The 22396-nt window shown below is 40.7% G+C and overlaps 1 protein-coding gene across 2 annotated transcripts in view; it reads left to right on the plus strand.

Moving 5' to 3' along the window:
- The window catches only part of OPRM1 (opioid receptor mu 1), a 57890-nt gene extending 36198 nt beyond the window's left edge, over positions 1 to 21692 (plus strand). Inside the window, exons 2-5 of one of the 2 annotated variants that reach the window (XR_001296104.2) lie at positions 22 to 374; positions 1260 to 1780; positions 5392 to 5500; positions 15481 to 15581. Coding sequence is in view for 1 of the 2 variants with exons in the window: in XM_005684928.3 (XP_005684985.1) it covers positions 22 to 374; positions 1260 to 1780; positions 19755 to 19793 (913 nt within the window). In the remaining variant the exon portion in view is untranslated. Of the gene's footprint in view, positions 1 to 21; positions 375 to 1259; positions 1781 to 5391; positions 5501 to 15480; positions 15582 to 19754 lie in introns of those variants that run through there. The other variant, XM_005684928.3, reaches the window with a different exon arrangement.

Consider the following 22396-nt stretch of genomic DNA (forward strand, 5'->3'; position numbering starts at 1 on the left):
TACTTTTCCCTCATCTTCTAGGTACACCAAAATGAAGACTGCCACCAACATCTATATTTTCAACCTTGCTCTGGCAGATGCCCTAGCAACCAGTACCCTGCCTTTCCAGAGCGTCAATTACCTGATGGGAACATGGCCGTTTGGAACCATCCTGTGCAAGATTGTGATCTCCATAGACTACTACAATATGTTCACCAGCATATTCACCCTCTGCACCATGAGCGTGGATCGCTACATTGCAGTCTGCCATCCTGTCAAGGCCCTGGATTTCCGCACTCCCCGTAATGCCAAGGTCATCAATATCTGCAACTGGATCCTCTCTTCAGCCATTGGTCTGCCTGTGATGTTCATGGCAACGACAAAGTACCGGCAAGGTGACTGATGATGCTGCGGGCCTGGGCGGTGGAGAGTATACAGATAGATATGTTGGTGACATCATGACCCAAGTAGAATTTACAGAGTGGTCCAGTGCTGTGCAGACTGCAGCTTCCATGATTCTTTCTCATAAAATACTTTTGAATATTTTGAAATAGGAATTTTCCCCTAAAATTTTAAGCCCAGTGAACATTTTAGAGAGAATATAAACCAAAACCTATCCATTCCTGACTCCTCTGCACTGTAATCATTCCTGATTACTTCATCCAAATGATGGCAGCAGAAGAACACAGATCTTTAAACAGTAATTAGAGCTTAGACCCAAAGAACATTAAGTGGAGGCTTGTTTGAAAATGTCAAGTGACTGCCTACATGACAAGTGTGTCTTTTTAGACCTCATTTCAGAATGAGAAACCACCCATCAAAAAGAGGAGTTTAGGGAATTTCCTGGTGGTCCATTGCTTAGGACTTGGCACTTTCACTGTGGTGCCCTAGGTAGGAAAACTAAGATCCCACAAGCTCTTCAGAAGCCAGAAAAAGAGGGAAAAAAAGTGGAGTGAAGGCACCCAGTAGCTGGAAACTCCTAGAGTCTGGACAGTGATTATATTTTTATGTCAACTTAGACTCCATAGAGAATCTAGCTCATGGCGAGAGATGCATAACATCATCAAAGTGGACAGCCAAATGACATATTTGGAAAAATCAACAGAGATCTGAGTTTTTTTCCATGAATTCTTTAAATCCTCCTTCCAGGATTTGTGTACCAAGAGCCATAAGTTACCTCAGGTCAAGGCTATAAATTAGAAAGCGAAATGGCAATATTAACACCTGATGATAGCATTAAACATTGCTGCTAATTCTTCCTTATACTTGTTTTTCTCTAGGTTCCATAGACTGTACACTAATATTCTCTCACCCAACGTGGTACTGGGAAAACCTGCTGAAAATCTGCGTTTTCATCTTTGCCTTCATCATGCCTATCCTCATCATTACAGTGTGTTATGGGCTGATGATCTTACGCCTCAAGAGTGTCCGCATGCTCTCTGGCTCCAAAGAAAAGGACAGGAACCTGCGAAGAATTACCAGGATGGTGCTGGTGGTTGTGGCTGTGTTCATTGTCTGCTGGACGCCCATTCACATCTACGTCATCATTAAAGCCTTGATCACAATCCCGGAAACTACTTTCCAGACCGTTTCCTGGCATTTCTGCATTGCTCTAGGTTATACCAACAGCTGCCTGAACCCGGTCCTTTATGCATTTCTGGATGAAAACTTCAAACGATGCTTCAGAGAATTCTGTATCCCAACTTCCTCCACCATTGAGCAGCAAAACTCCACTCGAATTCGTCAGAACACCAGAGACCACCCCTCCACAGCCAATACGGTGGATAGGACTAACCATCAGGTATGCAGCTTTTAGGACTGGGTGTACCTACCAGGGATGACATAAAAATTACTGAGCTTTTTAAAGTCCAACATTAGAATCCATTAGAAGTGGACCAGTAACTCAGGGGTTGAGGTCAGTACAAGGAGGGAGGGAGGAGAGGAGGAAATTATTATCACTGTGGCTGAGGAACACTTCATTATATAAACCTAGCTCTATGTATTTGGCACATAATCATTTAGATATAGAGACATTCCAATTAGAATTCCATAAATCTGCTAGAAGTCTGTGTTGCCGCAGCCTTTTCGTCTATGCAAGGTTAATGACTTCAGCACATTGAAGAAGAGATCCTCATCTAGAATTCTGATTTCTCCTAATGTTAGGTGTTTCGTGCATATCATTCCAACATCCCTGTCACTTCTTTTTTAGCTTAATATATTGGTTTTATTTCTTGTTCACTAGAATACAGAGCCCAGCAGAGGACACACTGCCTTCCTTCAGCTCATGTATATTCCACCAGGAATAGATGGCTTTTATAACTGGTGGGCTTCCCTGGTGGCTCAGATAGTAAACAGTCTATCTGCAATGCAGGAGACCCGGGTGGGATCCCTAGGTTGGAAAGATTCCCTATAGAAGGAAATGGCAACCACTCCAGTATGCTTGCCTGTAAAATCCAGACAGGAGAGTCTAGCGGGCTAGAGTACATGGGGTCACAAAGAGTCAGGCATGACTGAAGCGACTAACATGACGACGACGATCAGCAAGGGGATGAGTAGAGAGAGACAGGGGAAGGCGCACAGACTTTCAGCTGCCTTAACTTTGACTCAACACATTTGACTTTCAACTACAGTCCTTTGGAACAAACTGGTCACAAAGCCCTAACCAAGGGCAAAGGAGGCTGGGAAATTTAGCAGGGGGTATAGAATTAAGTGACCACTAGCTCTGCCACAGTGCTTCTGTGGCATCTGCCTCTATCCCCAAGTAAAGTCCCTGTCACTCCTCTAAAGCCAGTCCTGCTCTGGTTCTGTGGTTGCAAAGAGAGCAGCAGCATTTTGCCCACTGTGTTAATGGGGGACGATGTTCCCAGTGTCCCAGAAAACGAGAAAGAAAGTCAAATGGACACCTTTACTTTGTTAAGTCAGTTCTTTCTCCTGAACTCAAACCTACTGCTTCTTAGAACTAAATTAGTTTTATAACAGTATTAGTTATAAACTAATATTAAAAATTAGTTATAAACTAAATTAGTTTTATAACTGACTGTAACCCACCAAGTTCCTCTGTCCTTGGGATTTCCCAGTCTAGAATATTGGATTGTGTTTTCCATTTCCTCCTCCAAGGGATCCCTCTGACCTAGGGATCAAACCCACATCTCCTGCATTGGCAGGTGGATTCTTTACTGCCAACTCACCTGGGAAGCCCAGTCAACATGCCCCTTGAGGCTAATATCATAAGGAGTAACTATTTCCTGGAAGATGTATCACTACACATAAAGGAGTACAGATGGAAGCCTGCATGGAAGAGACCAGATTTACACACAGCAGTATAATCACACAAGAAATCAAAAAAAAAGAAAAGAGAAAAACATCTGTCTCTAGCTACTGTTGCCTGTTCAGCCTCTGGTTTCAAAAATTTGGCCTCTGACCTGTTAAGTAAATCAGTCACTTACTTATCAATGTAAGCAAGTAAATTTCCAAATAATGGTGCCGGCATCCCCCAAATCGTGGCGTATGTAATTTTATAACACAGAGCTCAAATGCAAACTCCCTGTGAAAGTAAATCCTCATGTCAGAAGCTTAGATAAAGTTTCTAGGTTCAGGGAGAAGCCATGGGAACAGATGACTCCATAACAATCACCCAGAAGCCAAATCAAGGGGCCAAAAGGAGAGCCTGACTCCCTTAAGACGCAGCTGCTTCATCTCTGCTTTCTCTTGTCCCACTACCGCCACCAAACCGACCCCAACTCTGGCTCACCCTTCTAATTGACTGCAGGACTAATGCAATATGGCCCAGATGGATCTGTCATAGGCACATTAATCCTCATACCCTCGATATTAAATCACACTCAAATGAACCCAGGAACTGGCGAGCCCTAGGGAGCATGAGGTAATGATGGCAGACCTACTTCCAACCAAAGGGAAATGATTAACTTATTATGTCTCATTTCTAATTCCATTTCCAAAAGGAAAGCCAGAAAGAAGTGTTTTCCTACTCTGCTCCTTTTTTTTTTTTTCCCTTCATCATCAAGACCTCTAAGCCTGTTCTTTTTGCTAAGCATAGCTCCTTCTCAGTGGCTATGGAAATCTTGTGAATAACTTAAAGAGGGTAGGCATTTAAATAGATTTTTCTCTAAGGCAAGGATAATACATTAACGAGTGCAACTTCAAACTCTCAGTCCTAAACTGTGGTTCAAATATTTTACATTGGAGAAATATATTTCCATGGGAACAAGACGATGGCCATTACAAAGGATTAGTTCTTTCTCCTTAAGTACCAGCTCATGCCTTCCCTCTCCTTTGGAGTGTGGGTATTGGCTTTATACCCTGGACCACTGCCGGAGCTTCTCGTCACATTTGATCCTCTCAGCATCCTTCATTTGCCTTGCTCTTCTGGCAAGACAGCTCCCAGCCTGTCTGCTGGAGCGTGTTTCCTGAGTTCACTATGAATGTCCTCTAGCTGTCCTGCCACTGCCCTTGAGTCCCCTCCAAATCCTGTGTCTCCACATCCGTGTGGTCCTTGCACAGCCAGAGAGAGGAGAAAGGAAGCTAATTAGGGAAGCTCTGTTCTGAGTAACTAAAAGGTTTGCCTTAAAAATACATCCAATTAGGGCTTATCTTCATTGCTGCCTCTATGAAGCAGCATCAGTGTCAGATAACAGCAGAAACACATTAGCCCTGGAGCTGGCTGCTTTCCCAAAATGCCCAGCTGGGAGAGTTGGACAGAGAAGAGCCGCTGCTGGGGAAAAAGGAAAAGACATACTGACATATCTGAAAATTAAGATAAATCAAAGATTTCTTTCACTAATCTCCACTGGTGTGTCATCATTAGAATCAAGGCAGTTACACACATACATTTAGAACAATATATGAGCCTTTGATGATCACTTCAGTAATATATCAAAATGGTAACATTATTTGAGGAAAAAACTGGAGACTTTATGCCTGACTATGTGGGGTTAGTGGTACAGAATCTGCCTGCCAATGAAGAAGACACATGAAACATGGGTCTGATCCCTTGGTCGGGAAGATCCCCTGGAGGAGGAAATGGCAATCCACTCCACTATTGCCTGAAAAATCCCATGGACAGAGGAGCCTGAGAGGCTAGAGTCCATGAGGCCACAAAAAGTCAGCCACAACTGAGCAATTGAGCACACAGAATACATAGGACGTAGTTGATTAGCTTACATATTCAGTATCTGACAGGCAGGTTTTGTTCTTTCTCTTTTCTTTTAACTCATGAGCCATCATGTTATGAGACAGAGCTAATTGGATTCATATTAACTTTTTAACTGCTCGTCTTAAATTTATACCATTGTAGATACTGATGTCCTGACTTTGTCTTTGTATTTTCTCAAGAAATGTGTTGTTCTATCTATGTAATATCTCAAGCACATTAGTCAACTTCATATTCTGCAGATCAGAGATCCAATATCAAACCTTCCCAGGGTGTCTGTATTCTGACAACTGTATACTGAGACCATGTTCATACAACACAAAGTCAAGTGGAGAGGTGGCAGTTATCAAGGTAATTCAATAAACCTTATAAGAGAGTTTTGTGCCCAGAATAAACTTTGAGTCACATAGAGAGGTAAGGGCTACTTAGTGAGTTCTGGCTGCACAACAAATCATTCCAAAATTTATTGGCCGAAAGAAGCCATTTACTTAGTTTACAATTCTATTGATCAGTGATTTGGGCTGGGCTAAGATAGACAGTTCTCCCCAGCCTTAGCTGGGCTGTCAGCCAGCTGATCTAGTGGCCATAGTGAGAATGGCTGGCTCTTCATGGATCCGCATCTTCTGTCATTCATGTTAGCCGAGGCATGTTTCCATGGTGATCACAGGCTCCAGATTCGAAGGATGGGAAAACAGACTCCACCTATGGATGTTCGGAGCTGCAGTCACATTGCAAAGGGATGTGGATGAAGGGAGGGAAGTCATTGTGGCCACATCTGATCACCATCTACAGTAACACATGCTGCCTGGGTCAGGCAAGCCACAGCTTCCTGAGAGGACAAACCACATCTGCCTCAGTCTTCCTTGTACCTCCATATCTGAATACGTGAATGACCTCGGAGGGCTCTTGGTATTTCAGGAGATACAGAAGGGGCCAGAATGATCCTTTTCCTGGAACTGATTGACAGGCTAAAGGATCGCGTGGCACCTTGACTTATTTCATACTTACCCTTCAATAAGAGGAAACTATTCACAGGAATGATTCTTCATTTTTTTTCTCTCCAGTCTTTAGTCCTCTAATCCAGTTACACCTTTCAAAAATTTTCCTGCATTTGTGCTTGTCTTCTAATTCTAAATAAATGCTAGTGATGAGGCAATCAAGAACGAGACTCAGTGCCCTAAAGAGGTCATGTCCTGGCTCATTATGGGGAAAAAAAAAAAGATAGGCTCATATTCCTTTGTGCATTCCAGGGTCCAGCCTACTGCTCCAGAATAATGCGTGATTTATGTTCAACTTGTTGTCTTTAAGTCTTCTAGATCTTTGTTAGGTAGACTTAGGTAAAGGTATTCATTTTCCATTGGCTGTCAGTGAAGTTTAATTTCTTTGTATGTGTACCACCCTTTTGTTGTCCTCATTGGATTCTATTTGGCTTCAAAACACTTCCATCATTTGCTCAAATCGGTCCAGGTCCAGCTTAGACATGAGACCACTACTGACCACTACTGACCTGCCTTCCTGTGTGGTTTCCACTCTAATCATATTCTCAAATGCATTTTTGTTTTGACAAAAGATTGATTTTTAATGCATAACGTTATATTGGAAAAGAGAATTCTATTATATCTACTGGATTGTTGTTAATATTCAGTTTGTATTAACTATAACTATAATATTAATAATAATGATATCTCACTCATATGATGGATAGCATGCTGATTAAAAAGTACTTTTATCATATCAGCTTCTAATAATAACCTTAATGGGTAAACATGAAAAAAATGAATGTTCAAGGAGGTTAATAATTATACAATATCAAATCACCAGTAAGAGGTAAAACTCAGACAGACATGTAGAATTCTAATATTTTCTTAACTTTTTATTTTGTACTGGAGTATTAACAATGTTGTAATAGTTTCAGGTGGATAGCAAAGGCACTCATCCGTACATATACATTTATCCGTTATCCCCCAAACTCCCCTCCTAACCAGCCTGCTTCACAACACTGAGGAGAGTTCCCTGTGTTATACAGTAGGTCCTTGTTGGTTATCTATTTTAAATATAGCAGTGTGTATATGTCTATCCCAAACTCCCTAACTATCCCTTCCCTTCAACCTTCCCCTCAGCAACCATAAATTCATTCTCTGAAAGTCTTTTCCTGTTTCATAAATAAGTTTGTTTGTATCATTTCTTTTTAGGTAGAATTCTAATACAAATCCAAAACTTTCCTGTTATCCCACAAAACACCATTGTGCATTCAAATATTAGGGCGTGGCTTCAAGCAGAAGATTTCAAGCTTTACTATGAACTCCAGAATAATTTTGGGGGAACTCTAAGAAAGACTGGTTCACTGAGTCAGGGTAGGGTCCAAAAATCTGAATGTTGAATAAAGTACTAAACTGAAAACTCCAAATTAAAATATGACTTCATCCAAACGTTATCACAGTTACTGGTGTGTCTAGCTTGAGTAACCCATTCAGTCAAGATGATTGGCCCTATGTTTTTCACCAAATGAATCTTGTGTTTAGGAAAAAGATATAGATATCCTTTGATAAAGCCTTATCAATCAGTGAGTCTTATAGGAGAAAGTAACACAACAGTGATAAAGCTAATGTTATGTTCAGTTCAGTTCAGTTCAGTCGCTCAGTCGTGTCCAACTCTGTGACACCATGAATCGCAGCACACCAGGCCTCCCTGTTCATCACCAACTCCCGGAGTTCACTCAGATTCATGTCCATCCAGTCAGTGATGTCATCCAGCCATCTCATCCTCTGTCGTCCCCTTCTCCTCCTGGCTCCAACCCCTCCCAACATCAAAGTCTTTTCCAATGAGTCAACTCTTCGCATGAGGTGGCCAAAGTAAGAAGAGGTGGCAAGAATACACAGAAGAACTATACAAAAAAGATCTTCACGACCCAGATAATCATGATGGTGTGATCACTCATCTAGAGCCCTATGTCCTGGAATGTGAAGTCAAGTGGGCCTAAGAAAGCATCACTACGAACAAAGCTAGTGGAGGTCATGGAATTCCAGTGGAATTATTTCAAATCCTGAGAGATGATTCTGTGAAAGTGCTGCACTCAATATGCCAGCAAATTTGGAAACTCAGCAGTGGCCACAGGACTGGAAAAGGTCAGTTTTCATTTCAGTCCCAAAGAAAGGCAATGCTAAAGAATGCTCAAACTACCACACAATTGCACTCATCTCACATGCTAGTAAAGTAATGCTCAAAATTGTCCAAGCCAGGCTTCAGCAATACGTGAACCGTGAACTTCCTGATGTTCAAGCTGGTTTTAGAAAAAGCAGAGGAACCAGAGATCAAATTGCCAACATCCATTGGATCATGGAAAAAGCAAGAGAGTTCCAGAAAAACATCTATTTCTGCTTTATTGACTATGCCAAAGCCTTTGACTGTGTGGATCACAAGAAACTGTGGAAGATTCTGAGAGAGATGGGAATACCAGACCACCTGACCTGCCTCTTGAGAAATCTGTATGCAGGTCAGGAAGCAAAGTTAGAACTGGACGTGGAACAACAGACTGGTTTCAAATAGGAAAAGGAGTACGTCAAGGCCGTATATTGTCACCCTGCTTATTTAAATTCTATGCAGAGTACATCATGAGAAACGCTGGACTGGAAGAAACACAAGCTAGAGTCAAGATTGCTGGGAGAAATATCAATAACCTCAGATATGCAGGTGACATCACCCTTATGGCAGAAAGTGAAGAGGAACTAAAAAGCCTCTTGATGAAAGTGAAAGTGGAGAGTGAAAAAGTTGGCCTAAAGCTCAACATTCAGAAAACGAAGATCATGGCATCCAGTCCCATCACTTCATGGGAAATAGATGGGGAAACAGTGGAAACAGTGTCAGACTTTATTTTGGGGGGCTCCAAAATCACTGCAGATGGTGACTGCAGCCATGAAGTTAAAAGACGCTTACTCCTTGGAAGAAAAGTTATGACCAACCTAGACAGCATATTCAAAAGCAGAGATATTACTTTGCCGACTAATGTCCATCTAGTCAAGGCTATGGTTTTTCCAGTGGTCATGTATGGATGTGAGAGTTGGACTGTGAAGAAAGCTGAGCACCGAAGAATTGATGCTTTTGAACTGTGGTGTTGGAGAAGACTCTTGAGAGTCCCTTGGACTGCAAGGAGATCCAACCAGTCCATTCTGAAGGAGATCAGCCCTGGGATTTCTTTGGAAGGAATGATGCTAAAGCTGAAACTCCAGTACTTTGGCCACCTCATGCGAAGAGTTGCCTCCTGCCAACTCCTCATCGATATGGCAAGCCCATTCCTAAATCCTTGGGTTACTATTTTTAAAGCAGTTTCTTGACATTTTAATCAAAGTAGCAGGTCAAGAAATGACATACTTTGTATTTGTATTAACTATAAAACTATATTATCCCTAGCTAAACTGAAAGCGGAAGCCTAGTTTGTCAAATCAACTACATTATTCTCAAAATTCGGCTCTCAATTGTTTTTTAACAAGACATCTGTGGAGAGCCAATTTAAGATGGAAAAGTATTTCAATTCTGTGACAAAAGACCCAAAATGAGAATAGCTCGCAAAATTACCGCACTTGACTACATTAATACATATTTTATGAATGGGGTCAAAGTGGCTATGCTTGCACTTCTTTGACTTAAAAGGAAAACAGTCCCAGTGATGAGTGTGTGAGAGAGAGAGAGCATACATGTGCATGATACAGGTGTGCCTCTATGCATGTGTAGTACTAAAGTATATCTAAGTTTAAAATGAATGCCACCATTCACAAGTAGCAGAAGAAATAGCATGTTTCTGTAAACTGACTACAGTCTGGGAAAAGAAAATATTGTTTACTTGGAAATATGTTTATTCCCACAAAATATTTGGCTATTAGTAATAACTGACCTGAATAGACATTTCTCCAAAGAAGATATATGGATGGCCAACAGGCACATGGAAAGATGCTCAACATCACTAATTATTAGAAAACTGCAAAATAAAACTACAATGAGGTATCATTTCACATAAATCAAAATGATCATCAAAGTCTGCAAATAATAAATGCTGGGGAAGGCATGGAGAAAAAGGAACCCTCCTCCTACACTGTTGGTGAGACTGTAAATCGGTACAGCCACTATGGAGAACAGTTTGAGTTTCCTTTAAAAAACTAAAAGTAGAGTTATCATACAATCCTACAGTCTCACTCCTGGGCACATATCCAGACAAAACTCTAATTCAAAATATATATGCAAAATATACATGCACTCCAGTGTTTATTGCAGCACTATTTATAGTAACATAAAACATGGAAGTAATCTAAATGTACATTAAGAGATGAATGGATAAACATGTGGTATACATGTATATATATATATATATATATATATATATATACACACACACACACACACAGTGGAATAACAGCCGCAAAAAAAAAAAGAATTAAATTAACACCATTTGCAACAACATGGATAGACCTAGAGATGATCATACTAAGTGAAATAAGTCAGTAAGAGAAAAACAAATAGCATATATATCACTTACATAAAAATGATACAAATGAAAGTGAAAGTCACTCAGTTGTGTCCAACTCTTTGCGACCCCATGGACTATACAGTCCATAGAAATCATCAGGCCAGAAAACTGGGTGGGTAGCATTTCCCTTCTCCAGGAGATCTTCCCAACCCAGGGATCGAACTCAGGTTTCCTGCACTGCAGGCAGATTCTTTACCAGCTGAGCCACAAGGGAATATATTTATAAAACTGGAACAGACTCACAGACAGGGAAAACAAATGTATGGTTATCAAAGGGGATAACAGGAGGCAGGAGACAAATTAGGATTATGGGAGTAACATATACCCACTACTATATATAAAGTAGATAAATAACAAGATCTATTGTACATCACAGGGAACCATATTCAATATCTTGTAATAAGCTATAATGGAAAAGAATCTGGAAAAGAAATGTGTATATGTACATATATAACTGAAACACTTTGCTGTATACTTGAAACTAACACAAAATTGTGAATTAACTATATTTCCGTTTAAAATGGCTAAAAAAAGAAAAGAAGAAAACAGAGTTACAATATTTGCATTTGGATAAATTTAGGCTTGTCTAAAATAAGACTGTTAGAAATAACATTTATTAACCAGTTTGTATCCACTGTATCTTATTTAATCATATAAGGTGTGGATTATCTCTACAGTTGAGGAAATCAATGTTTAAGGAATTAACATGGCCAAGGTCATAGGTAAAAAGTACTGGCTGAGGAATGAATCCAATTAAATTTTATATCATAGACCTACCCTACTCTCCTCCCAGTCTGTTTTCCCCTTCACTCAGTGGTGGCTTTGAGAACTAGATTGTAGCATTTATATACTGACAGTTTGAATGCTATAAGACCTTTATATAGGTTTGTTTAGATGTACTCAGTGTATCTTTGTATCTGTGTGTAAAAGTAAGCAGTCAAATGATGTTTAATGACTAGCATAGGGAATTAGAAATTCAGTAATGGGGATCCCATTTGACTCATTTGAAAAGGTCCTGATGCCAGGGAAGATTGAAGGTAGGAGGAGAAGGGAATGACAGAGGATGAGATGGTTGGATGGCACCACTGACTCAATAGACATGAGTTTGAGTGAACTCCGGAAGTTGGTGATGGACAGGGAGGCCTGGCGTGCTGCAGTGCATGGGGTTGCAGAATCGGACACAACTGAACGACTGAACTGAACTGAATGGGACTCTCTAATTTTCTAAGCCTGGAGACACAAGGATTCCCTTGCCACTGGCAGTCTTAAAAGTCCAAACATCACATTTTGCATGCATAAAACGGGACGCTACAAAAATTCAAGTGTTAAGATTTGATATTTAGGGAATCAGAACAAATGACTCTTTCATAAGTTTTTTAGTTTTTACAAGTTCCACTGAGTTCTTACAGAACACTATTACAGTGAAATGCTAATATGTGGTCCATGAAAAAATAGGTGTTAGGTGAATATTCAGAAATGTTGCATATCTTATTTAGGTCATGGGGACTGATACTGCGGATGAGCATTTTAAAGGCTCTGAAAAGCCCTATTGTGTGTTTATGTGTGTGTACGTGTATGAGTTGCATTTAGTTCTGTATATGTACTCACATCTTGTTTTTAAGCTAAACTGTTCAAACTTATCTGAACACAGTCTGGTTTTCTTGTTTTTGTTTTTGTTTTTGTTTTCATTGAGCTTCTCTGGTAGCTCAGCTGGTACAGAATCCTCCTGCAAGGCAGGAGACCCTGGTTCAATTCCTGAGTCAGGAAGATCCTCTGGAGAAGGGAATGGCAATCCACTCCAGTATTCTTGCCTGGAGAATCCCATGGACAGAGAAGCCTAGTGGGCTACAGTCCATGGGGTCTCAAAGAGTTGGATATGACAGAGAGACTAACAGACATAAAAGCATTACAATGTTGTGTTCATTTCAACATTAACAACAAAATGAATCAGTTAGACATATACACAGGTCCCTTCCCTGTCGGACCTCCCTCCCATCTACTCCTCATCCCACCCATCTAGGTTGTCACAGATCACTGAGCTGAGTGCCTTGGGCTACACAGCAGATTCCCATTCAGTTCAGTTCAGTTCAGTTGCTCAGTTGTATCTGACTCTTTGAGACCCCATGGACTGCAGCACACCAGGCTTCCCTGTCTATCACCAACTCCCGGAGTTTACTCAAATTCACATCCATCGAGTTGGTAATGCCATCCAACCATCTCATCCTCTGTCATCCCCTTCTCCCCCCACCTTCAATACTTCCCACCATCAGGGTCTTTTCAAATGAGTCAGTTCTTCACATCAGGTGACCAAAGTATTGGAGTTTCAGCTTCAGCATCAGTCCTTCCAATGAATATTCAGGACTAGTTTTCTTTAGGATGGACTAGTTGGATCTCCTTGCAGTCCAAGAGACTCTCAAGAGTCTTCTCCAACACCACAGTTTAAAAGCACCAATTCCTCAGTGCTCAGCTTTCTTTATAGTCCAATCCTCACATCCATGTGTGACTACTGGAAAACCATAGCTTTGACTAGACAGACCTTTGCTGGCAAAGTAATGTCTCTGCTTTTTAATATACTATCTAGGTTGGTCATAACTTTTCTTCCAAGCATCTTTTAATTTCTTGGTTGCAGTCACCATCTGCAATGATTTTGGAGCCCCAAAAAGTAAAGTCTGTCACTGTTTCCATTGTTTCCCCATCTATTTGCCATGAAGTGATGGGACCAGATGCCATGATCTTCAGTTCAGTTCAGTTCAGTCGCTCAGTCGTGTCCAACTCTTTGTGACCCCTTGAATAGCAGCAGGCCAAGCCTCCCTGTCCATCACCAACTCCCGGAGTTCACTCAGACTCACATCCATCAAGTCCGTGATGCCATCCAGCCATCTCATCCTGGGTCATCCCCTTCTCCTTCTGCCCCCAATTCCTCCCAGCATCAGAGTCTTTTCCAATGAGTCAGCTTTTCGCATGAGGTGGCCAAAGTACTTTTAGCTTTAGCATCATTCCTTCCTAAGAAATACCAGGGTTGATCTCCTTCAGAATGGACTGGTTGGATCTCCTTGCAGTCCAAGGGACTCTCAAGAGTCTTCTCCAACACCACAATTCAAAAGCATCAATTCTTTGGCGCTCAGCCTTCTTCAGAGTCCAACTCTCACATCCATACATGACCACTGGAAAAACCATAGCCTTGACTAGACGGACATTAGTCGGCAAAGTAATGTCTCTGCTTTTGAATATACTATCTAGGTTGGTCATAACGTTTCTTCCAAGGAGTAAGCGTCTTTTAATTTCATGGCTGCAGTCACCATCTGCAGTGATTTTTGAGCCCCCCAAAATAAAGTCTGACACTGTTTCCACTGTTTCCCCATCTATTTCCCATGAAGTGATGGGACTGGATGCCATGATCTTAGTTTTCTGAATGTTGAGCTTTAGGCCAACTTTTTCACTCTCCTCTTTCACTTTCATCAAGAGGCTCTTTAGATCCTCTTCACTTTCTCCCAAAAGGGTGGTTTCATCTGCATACCTGAGGTTATTGATATTTCTCCCGGCAATCTTGATTTCAACTTGTACTTCATGCAGCCCAGCATTTCTCATGAGGTACTCTGCATATAAGTTAAATAACCAGGGTAACAATGTACAGCCTTGATGTACTCATTTCCCTATTTGGAACCAATCTGTTTCTAACTGTTGCTTCTTGACCTGCATACAGATTTCTCAAGAGGCAGGTCAGGTGGTCTGGTATTCCCATCTCTTTCAGAATTTTCCAGTTTGTTGTGATCCACACAGTTAAAGGCTTTGGTATAGTCAATAAAGCAGAAGTAGATGTTTTTCTGGAACTCTCTTGCTTTTTCGATGATCCAGTGGATGTTAGCAATTTGATCTCTGGCTCCTCTGCCTTTTCTAAAACCAGCTTGAACATCTGGAAGTTCATGGTTCAAGTACTGTTGAAGCCTGGCTTGGTGAATTTTTGAGCATAACTTTGCTAGCATGTAGCTCTCTTTCTTACACACAGTAGTGTACACATCTCAGTCCTAAATTCCCAATTCGTCCCACCCTCCCCTTTCTTCCCTGTGTCCACACCTCTGTTTTCTATGTCTGCATCTCTATTGTTGCCCAGCAAATAAGTCCATCTGTACCATGATTCTAGATGCCACATATATTCATTAATATATGATACTTGTTTTTCTCTTTAACAAATCACAGAATGGTTTGCTTAAGCACTTCAAAAAGCCCAACATAGAGCATTAGTTCCAGTTAGCACAAATCTGTTTCAAATTCAATGTTTTACTAGAATGAATGACAAGGTCTTATAATTCTAGGCACTAACCAGGATTCTAAAATTGATTATCGATCTCTTATTCTCTCTCATTCAAAACATAAGGTCTAAATACAAACAAGATAATGAAAATATCTGAAAATAGAACAGATTGTATTTTGTTTGGGTTCTCACTTTTGTTTTGTTTCATTTTGAAGTTTGTTGCTTTCTGGTTACCATCCTAAACCGGGAAAAAATCTACATAGCTTTGGGATATGTTTTCGGTGCTTTAAACTACACGTTGCTAGTAAGAAGCCTTACAACAGACAGATTCTTTTGTTTTGAATGAAACATCTTGGAGGAAAAAATGTGTTTCCTTTTTATTGAAGTATAATTGCTTTACAATGTTGTATTAGTTCCTGCTGACCAATGAACAGAATCAGCTATACCTATGCATATATCCCCTCCTTGGACCTCCCTCCCACCCTGATCCCACTCCACCCATCTAGGTCTTCACAGAGAATTTAACAGAGATCCCCGTGCTGTGCAGCAAGGTCCCTCTAGAAAATAGGTTTCTTTTAAAGAGTGATCTATATTTAACTGTGAAAATCATACCAAAGGTTAAATAATTACAGTCTTTCTTGTGAAACAATACAAGATCAGAAATCAAAAAACTTGGGTTCTGGTGCCAGCTGTGTGGGTTTGGCATCTCGTGCTACTGGCTGCCTAGGGGCTCTCTTCTACCTTTAGGAAGGGACTTCCCTACCTTCTTTTGCTAGCCAATGAATCAGACTCATTTCTGGTCTTGATTAATTACCCCCATTCAGGCTCTTGGGACTAACTACTCCTAGTGAACAACAGAAGAGGTAGCCACCAAAGCTTCCTTTTGTAAAAGAACTTATTATACTGAACAAAAATTCATATTAAAAGCAGAAAGAAGCATATGGCATATTTGAGTCCAGATTACTAGCTCAGTGGTAAAGAATCAGCCTGCCAATGCAAGAGATATGGGTTTGATCCTGGGTCAGGAAGATCCCATGGAGAAGGAAATGGCAACCCATTCCACTGTTCTTGCCTAGGAAAGCCCATGGACAGAAGAACCTGTTGGGTTACAGTCCAAGGGGTTGCGAAGAGTCAGACATGACTTAGCAGTTAAACAAAAACCTTTGAAATTCCACCTCTCCTTGAATTCTAAAGTATGACCCCTTGTTACACTCTGCACTCCAAAGTGTCTGGTTCTAGCAATGAAACATGGAAGAGAAGGTGAGTTCTCTACTGCTTACATAAATAGACATCTTTGCCAATGAGTAATCCACTCCCAAAGTTTTCTTGTGGGTAGGTGGCTCTGCTTTTATGGATTCTGTCATGAATGGGATTTTGAAGTCTATGACTGACTAAAACATTGATCAGCTTCAGAAATATCCCAAGCCTGGTACTGGCTTCACTTGCAACGTTGGGTGTCATCAAGGATGGGAAGGAGGAAATAAAAGTGGAAGAGAGCGCTACAAAGAGTGAAAATAAAAATATTAAAGGGGCCTTCCTCCAGCAGTACTCTTGGGCCTGTCACTTCACCACTTAAGACCTCTATTTCCTCCCAGAGATTAATAAAATGGGAAAAGGCAGGCTCTTAAATTCCTTCCAGTGATAGGAAGCACGTACTGATCTTTGTATCACTAGAGATTAAAAGTGCCCCAAATAAGCTTCAGTTTGAACCTAAAAGCTTTTGGAAACTTTATTTTTCAATGTAGGCTAAAAAACAGCTCAAGGGTATTTGCTGGTTGACTTTCTGGAGAACATAACAGTTTAAGAAGTTCTTTTTAAAAATGGAAAGCTGATGGTAGATTAAAATATTGTATCTATGTCAAATGTTAAATTTACTGAATTTATAATAGCAACTGTGATTACAGTCAGGAAAGAAGCCTGGTCTTAGAAAATGTCAGGGAGTTGCAAGCTTTCAAGAGAGATATCTTAGCAACTAAGCAGGTCAGCTAGTTATAACTCTATGGCTGCATCTATCTGTGTGTGTTTGTACATGCACAAGATTTTCACATTTAAGAGCTGCCTTTAATAACATTAGGCATCGTAGAGTAACTCAAGACCAGCCAAACCCACACGAGTTCCTCTGATCTCACAGCACACAGTCTGGGGTGATAAACCCTGCAGGAGGTCAGTTTAGCTATCAGAGCTGCTCCCTGACCAGTGGACCATGTGATTGCTTTGCCAGGCTGCAGCCTGGAATTTGGAAACAAAGAGAGCATTAATCATGTTCCCCTCCCAGTAGCTCCAAAGCCTGAGCTATTCCTTCCCCGGCTGAAGTAGATACTGATGGTCCCAGGAAGGTTCCAAGGGACACTCCTCACAGAGGCTGCCTCCTCTTACAGAAATCTGTAGTTCAGAAAAGCCCCAGGGTGTCACCTGCTGCTTAGGTCTTCAGCAAAATTTGACAGGTTATCTGATTAACTTGCAGACAACAAAATGCTTGCATAGATAAGGCACATATTGTCTCCTGGACAGTGCAGTTAAGTGCTGGGCTACGTTTATGATAATAGAGAGTCATAGTGCAAAGAATATTTTCTTTACTGCCTCCAGAATCCACTTTTGAGTCATAGTCCATTCAAGATTTTGACAGCCTAGGTGCTTCATTCACCCTCTAAGAGCATAGCTTTCCTCACTCTTTGTCATCCACAGGTCTACAAGTTGCTCAGTCTGTTGATCAAAATGCTCCTGGGCGTGCTTCCTTTCCCTCTCATTAAGGGTCTATATGTTGGTGTTCAATATAGGGACTTACTGTCCTCCGGATGTTTCTACTTGTGACTTAAGACTGGATGTAGCTGGACTTTCCTCCCTCATGGGGTCAGAGTGCTCTCCTAGCCCCCTAGCCCACAGGAGCCCAAGTGGCAACCATGGCACCACTTGGGCTTCTGGTTAGAGTTTACCCCTCACCGCTCAGCCTCCATCCATCCACTCAACTCCTGTTTATCAACAGATGGGACAGAGTTGTTCTGGTGGTTCAGTGGTACAGAATCTGTCTGCCCTTACAGGAGACTCGAGTTTGATCTCTGCATTGGGAAAACCCCCTGCAGAAAGGAATAGCAACCCACTCCAGTATTCTTGCCTGGGAAATCCCATGGACAGAGGAGCCTGGAGGGCTACAGTCCATGGGGTCACAAAAGAGTCAGACACAACTCAGTGACTAAACAGCAACAACAACAAAGGACAGGGTGGAGTGTTCACACCTTCTCTTCACCACGTGGGCCAAAACATGTGTCACCAGCTCCTGAGGAGTTTCTTCACATCCTCAGATCTCTTCCATGAGCCCTTGTCTTTTCTCTTTCAAACACTCATCATCCATCTTGACATACTGCTCGTTGTACCAGTTGGGGAAGAACCTCAGCCTCTTAGAAGAGGACAGGAGGTAACAAGACCCCAAAGTGGGAAATGACAGAGCAAGCAAGCAAGCAAGATACTTTTATCTGCCAAACGTAGATAAAAATTACTTAGGCAGTCATAGCACAATGAACAGTAGAAACTTTAGCTGTTGCGAAGGGTGATGCGATGGGACCAGATGGTGGCTGTACACACAATGATTGTATCACAGTTGGGGAACCAGAGCTAACGTCTCAGTCCCTTTGGTAACAAGTAATAAACCAGCCTCTTAGGAGCAAGCAGTCACACAGTGATCAATGCTGCGGTCAGCTCGACCTACTTATTCACCTATGCTACCACTGCAGAAATGGTTCTGGGTCAGAGATCGGTCAAGCCCTACCATCAGCAAGCATGAACAGAAGCATCCAGGGGTCATGGCAGACTCTGCCTCTCCCACAGAGATCCCATAGTGAGCTCTCTGTTCCTTACTCCTAAGAGATGCATCGTGAAATATTTAGGGATCAAATTTTAGCATCAAATGGTTCAATAAGACAAAGTGTGTGTGTCTGTGTATGTGTGGGTCTGTAAGTCTGTGTGTCTGTTGAAGGAGGGAAAAAACGAAGAGGAAGCAAGTGGTAAAGCAAATGGGGTACAATGTTAACAGTAGGTGAATCTGGGTAAAAGGTGTGTAAGTGTTCTTTGTATTAATACCAGTCTAATTCTTGTACTTTTCCTGAAGTGTGAAAGTTACCAAAATAAAGTTAAAGGAAAAAAAAAATCTCATCTCTTTCCACTTACTATACAAACAACTCCTTTTTTTAATAACCAGTATGACAGCAACAACTATTTGTTCATTGTAAAACTCACTTCATGTCTGTGATCCTCCTCCCTTACTAGAAAATATCAAGCCACATTTTTGTGTGTGAACAAATGTCCAGTGAGTGCTCAGCAGATATGCCAGGTTTATGGTGGGAGTAGCGAGGGGGAAATATCTCTGAACTGCAAATCCGTGGCTTCAGGAAAAAAAAATCCACTGATTTAGTGAGTTCGATGAAAAATAAAAGTTCTTCATCTAGAAAGAAAGAATGTAAAAAGTACTACAAAGAGAGGTGTTGCTTTTCTTTTGAAATTTTGACCAAATCATGAATAATTTGAAGACAAGGAGGGAAGAGGATCAAGCACAGAGGGAAACAGTTTGGGTTAAATTATTTTTTTTCAAGAGCCATCATATCATATCTCTTTTATGATTAGCATATAATTCTTATTCATCAGTGTATACAGGTGCAATTGCATATTCACAAAGACCCAAGAGATTAAATAATGTCTTGATATCTAGGAAAAACTCTGAGAGTTGCAGACAAAAGTATACATGAAGATTCTCAATGTATTTTCTGACACAGAAGATGTGCAATAACGGTGTACTGCAACCCAACCTGAAATATTCACTGTCTTTGCACTTTCTCTTCTTTCAGCTAGAAAATCTGGAAGCAGAAACCACTCCGTTACCCTAACTGGGTCTCATACCATTCAGACCCTCACTGAGCTTAGACGCCACCATCTATGTGGAAGCAGGTCACTGTGAGAATGCGTGGAAAGCTCTGGTTTCCTGGGAAAGTGCCTGTTCCTGCTCAAAGTCATCAAAACTCTTTCCTCTCTGGCCCCTCCACTCTGCACCTGAGAGGGACATCCAGACTAAATCCAGTATTGGGGAGGAAAGAACTAAACCACTCTGAGTTTGTGTGTACATAATCGCGAGGAAGACGCCCCACGGGGCCGAAACCTGCTGTGGTATGTGCGGTAAGGTCAGCGTGGAAGACGGCCCTACTGTATGTAATATTCTGTTTTCAAGCAAATATTTACAGCCTCATCAAAGGAAAACCATCACTTGTTAAATTCATCGTATAATGTAATTTAAATGCTACCTCTGATCAAAGCACCTTATGTGAACATCCAAGACTTTCCATGTCTGCAAGAGAATTAATTGTCCCATTTTTATCCTCTAATGTTAACCTCAAAATTATCTTCAGAGTTAAAATATAGTTTCCACCTTCATTTCATTGCTTTATCCCCACAGAAAGTCAAGCCCTAAAATGGATTCTTTATTTCTGATAATTTCTTCTTACTAAATGCTCTTTACATCATACTTTCTCTCTCTTTTTTTTAACTCTTCTCAGAATACTTACACCTTTTGAATCAACATGACAAAATGACAGCTGTTTTTTGTTGATTTTCAGAAGTTTAAACTCGAAGAAAATATGGATCCAGTAAGCTTAATCTCAAACTTGAAAGACTCAAAAGACCGTGGAGAAAAATGGGTTATCTACTTTTCACTTCTAGGTAGTTCCTTGGACATGATATATTAACAGTGACCCAAGAATATTTTCCTGAAGATTGTGTTTCTATAATGTCATCACCAATATGTTGGTCTTTTTGATCTTTGCTAAATGTCAAGATTTCCTTTGTAAAATGTCAGTCTTCTAAGCAGCTTCTCTAAGACAATTCTTCTCTTTGACAGGTTTTCTTTGGCATGAAATACAGTTAGAGATTTGGCAGTCCACCCATTTTATTTAATCTATACAGACAATCGAGTTAGATGGTCTATGCCAAAAAGCTCTCCACTTTGAACTGTTGACTGCACCGATTAAATGAATCAAATACATCATAGTTTTCTGTGAAGACATGGTAGCAAACGGGGTGCCAGCTTCCCTTGAAAGAATATTCCTGAGTCCATGGTCTGCCAAGAGTCTCAACCTTACAATCTGTCTTCATTATTGAATCTAACAAGGCACAAATATGCACCAGCTATCTAAGGGCAATGTTTCAGAAAGACAGCTGTCACAGATTGGACTAAATGAATTTACTGTCTCAGATCCTATTGGCTGTCATTATATGGCCATATGTGGATATCGCCCATGAATCTGTTGGATGAGGAAAAAAAAAAAAAGGATGCAAGATGAGTGTTTTAGCGTTTCCTTCTATGAAGTCTTCTGTTCGCCTCTAATAATCTTCATTTCTCAAATATAATGTCCCAGTATGGATATGCATTATTTTTTTATTTTTTAGATTTTCAGATCAAAATAACTAAAATTGGGGCCTTGAAAAGTTTTAGAGTGGTGAATAAATGCATTTGTTTTATGTACATTATATACATATACACACTATTAGAGCTTCCACAAGTACAAGTGATAATTCAAATGAAACGCCACCAATAAGGGAAAATGAAATATTGGTGTACTGCAGAGGAAAGTTCTTGTTGTTAATGGGCCATAATAATAAGGGTTTTCTCAAGAGATGACAGGACACTACTTCCTGCTCATGACTGTTTCTCAGTATTCATTATTTCTGTCTAATGATCAGCTCTTAGTTAAGACACTCTAAACAGTACATTAGTGGGTTTTTACATGTTTCATTCAAAGCCATTTTTTTATTTTAAAAGAAACATTTCTTCTGTTCCTTTTTTAAAAAAAAAATTTATTGGGGTTATAGTTGGTTTACAATGTTAGTTTCAGGTGTACAGCAAAATGAATCAGTTGCACATGTGTATGTATCTGCTCTTTCTTTATCATAAATTTGCTAGCACTACCTTTGCAAATAGAGAAAGAACATCCCAGACCCAGATGGATGAGCTAAAGCTTCTTATAAAATTTGAAGATAAAGAAAATGTAATGTTCTGCTTTGTTCCTCCTTTTATTCTTGTATTTCACTCTGACTTATGGATGGAATGTCTTCCTAGTTTGGCTTTCTAGTAATGCAGACTCTAGATGTGAAGCGGAAGTTTGGCTTCTTTGTCTGATTTCTTGCTGTGGAATTTCTCATCACCAGTAGGTAGTGGTCTTTCCTCTTTGGTCTCTACCTTCGCGGATATTTTGCTCCTGATTCTCTCCGTGCCTGTCACTAGAAAGGAAAGAAGAAGCAGGTGAGACTCGGCTGGAGCAAAAGTGAGTCATCAGGACTTTACTGCCGATCCCCCTGCTGGATGGATGGGGTCCTCGGAAAGGGATTTGATCACGCTTTTGTTTTAAACTTTTCCTGTACTATTCTAGATCCACCCTAACAATCTGATGATGTCAAACTTTTACTGAGTCTAGTAGAGAGGCTAAAAGTCTGGGCTTCT

The sequence above is a fragment of the Capra hircus genome, chromosome 9 (assembly GCF_001704415.2).
Source record: "Capra hircus breed San Clemente chromosome 9, ASM170441v1, whole genome shotgun sequence".
Lineage (NCBI taxonomy): Eukaryota > Metazoa > Chordata > Mammalia > Artiodactyla > Bovidae > Capra > Capra hircus.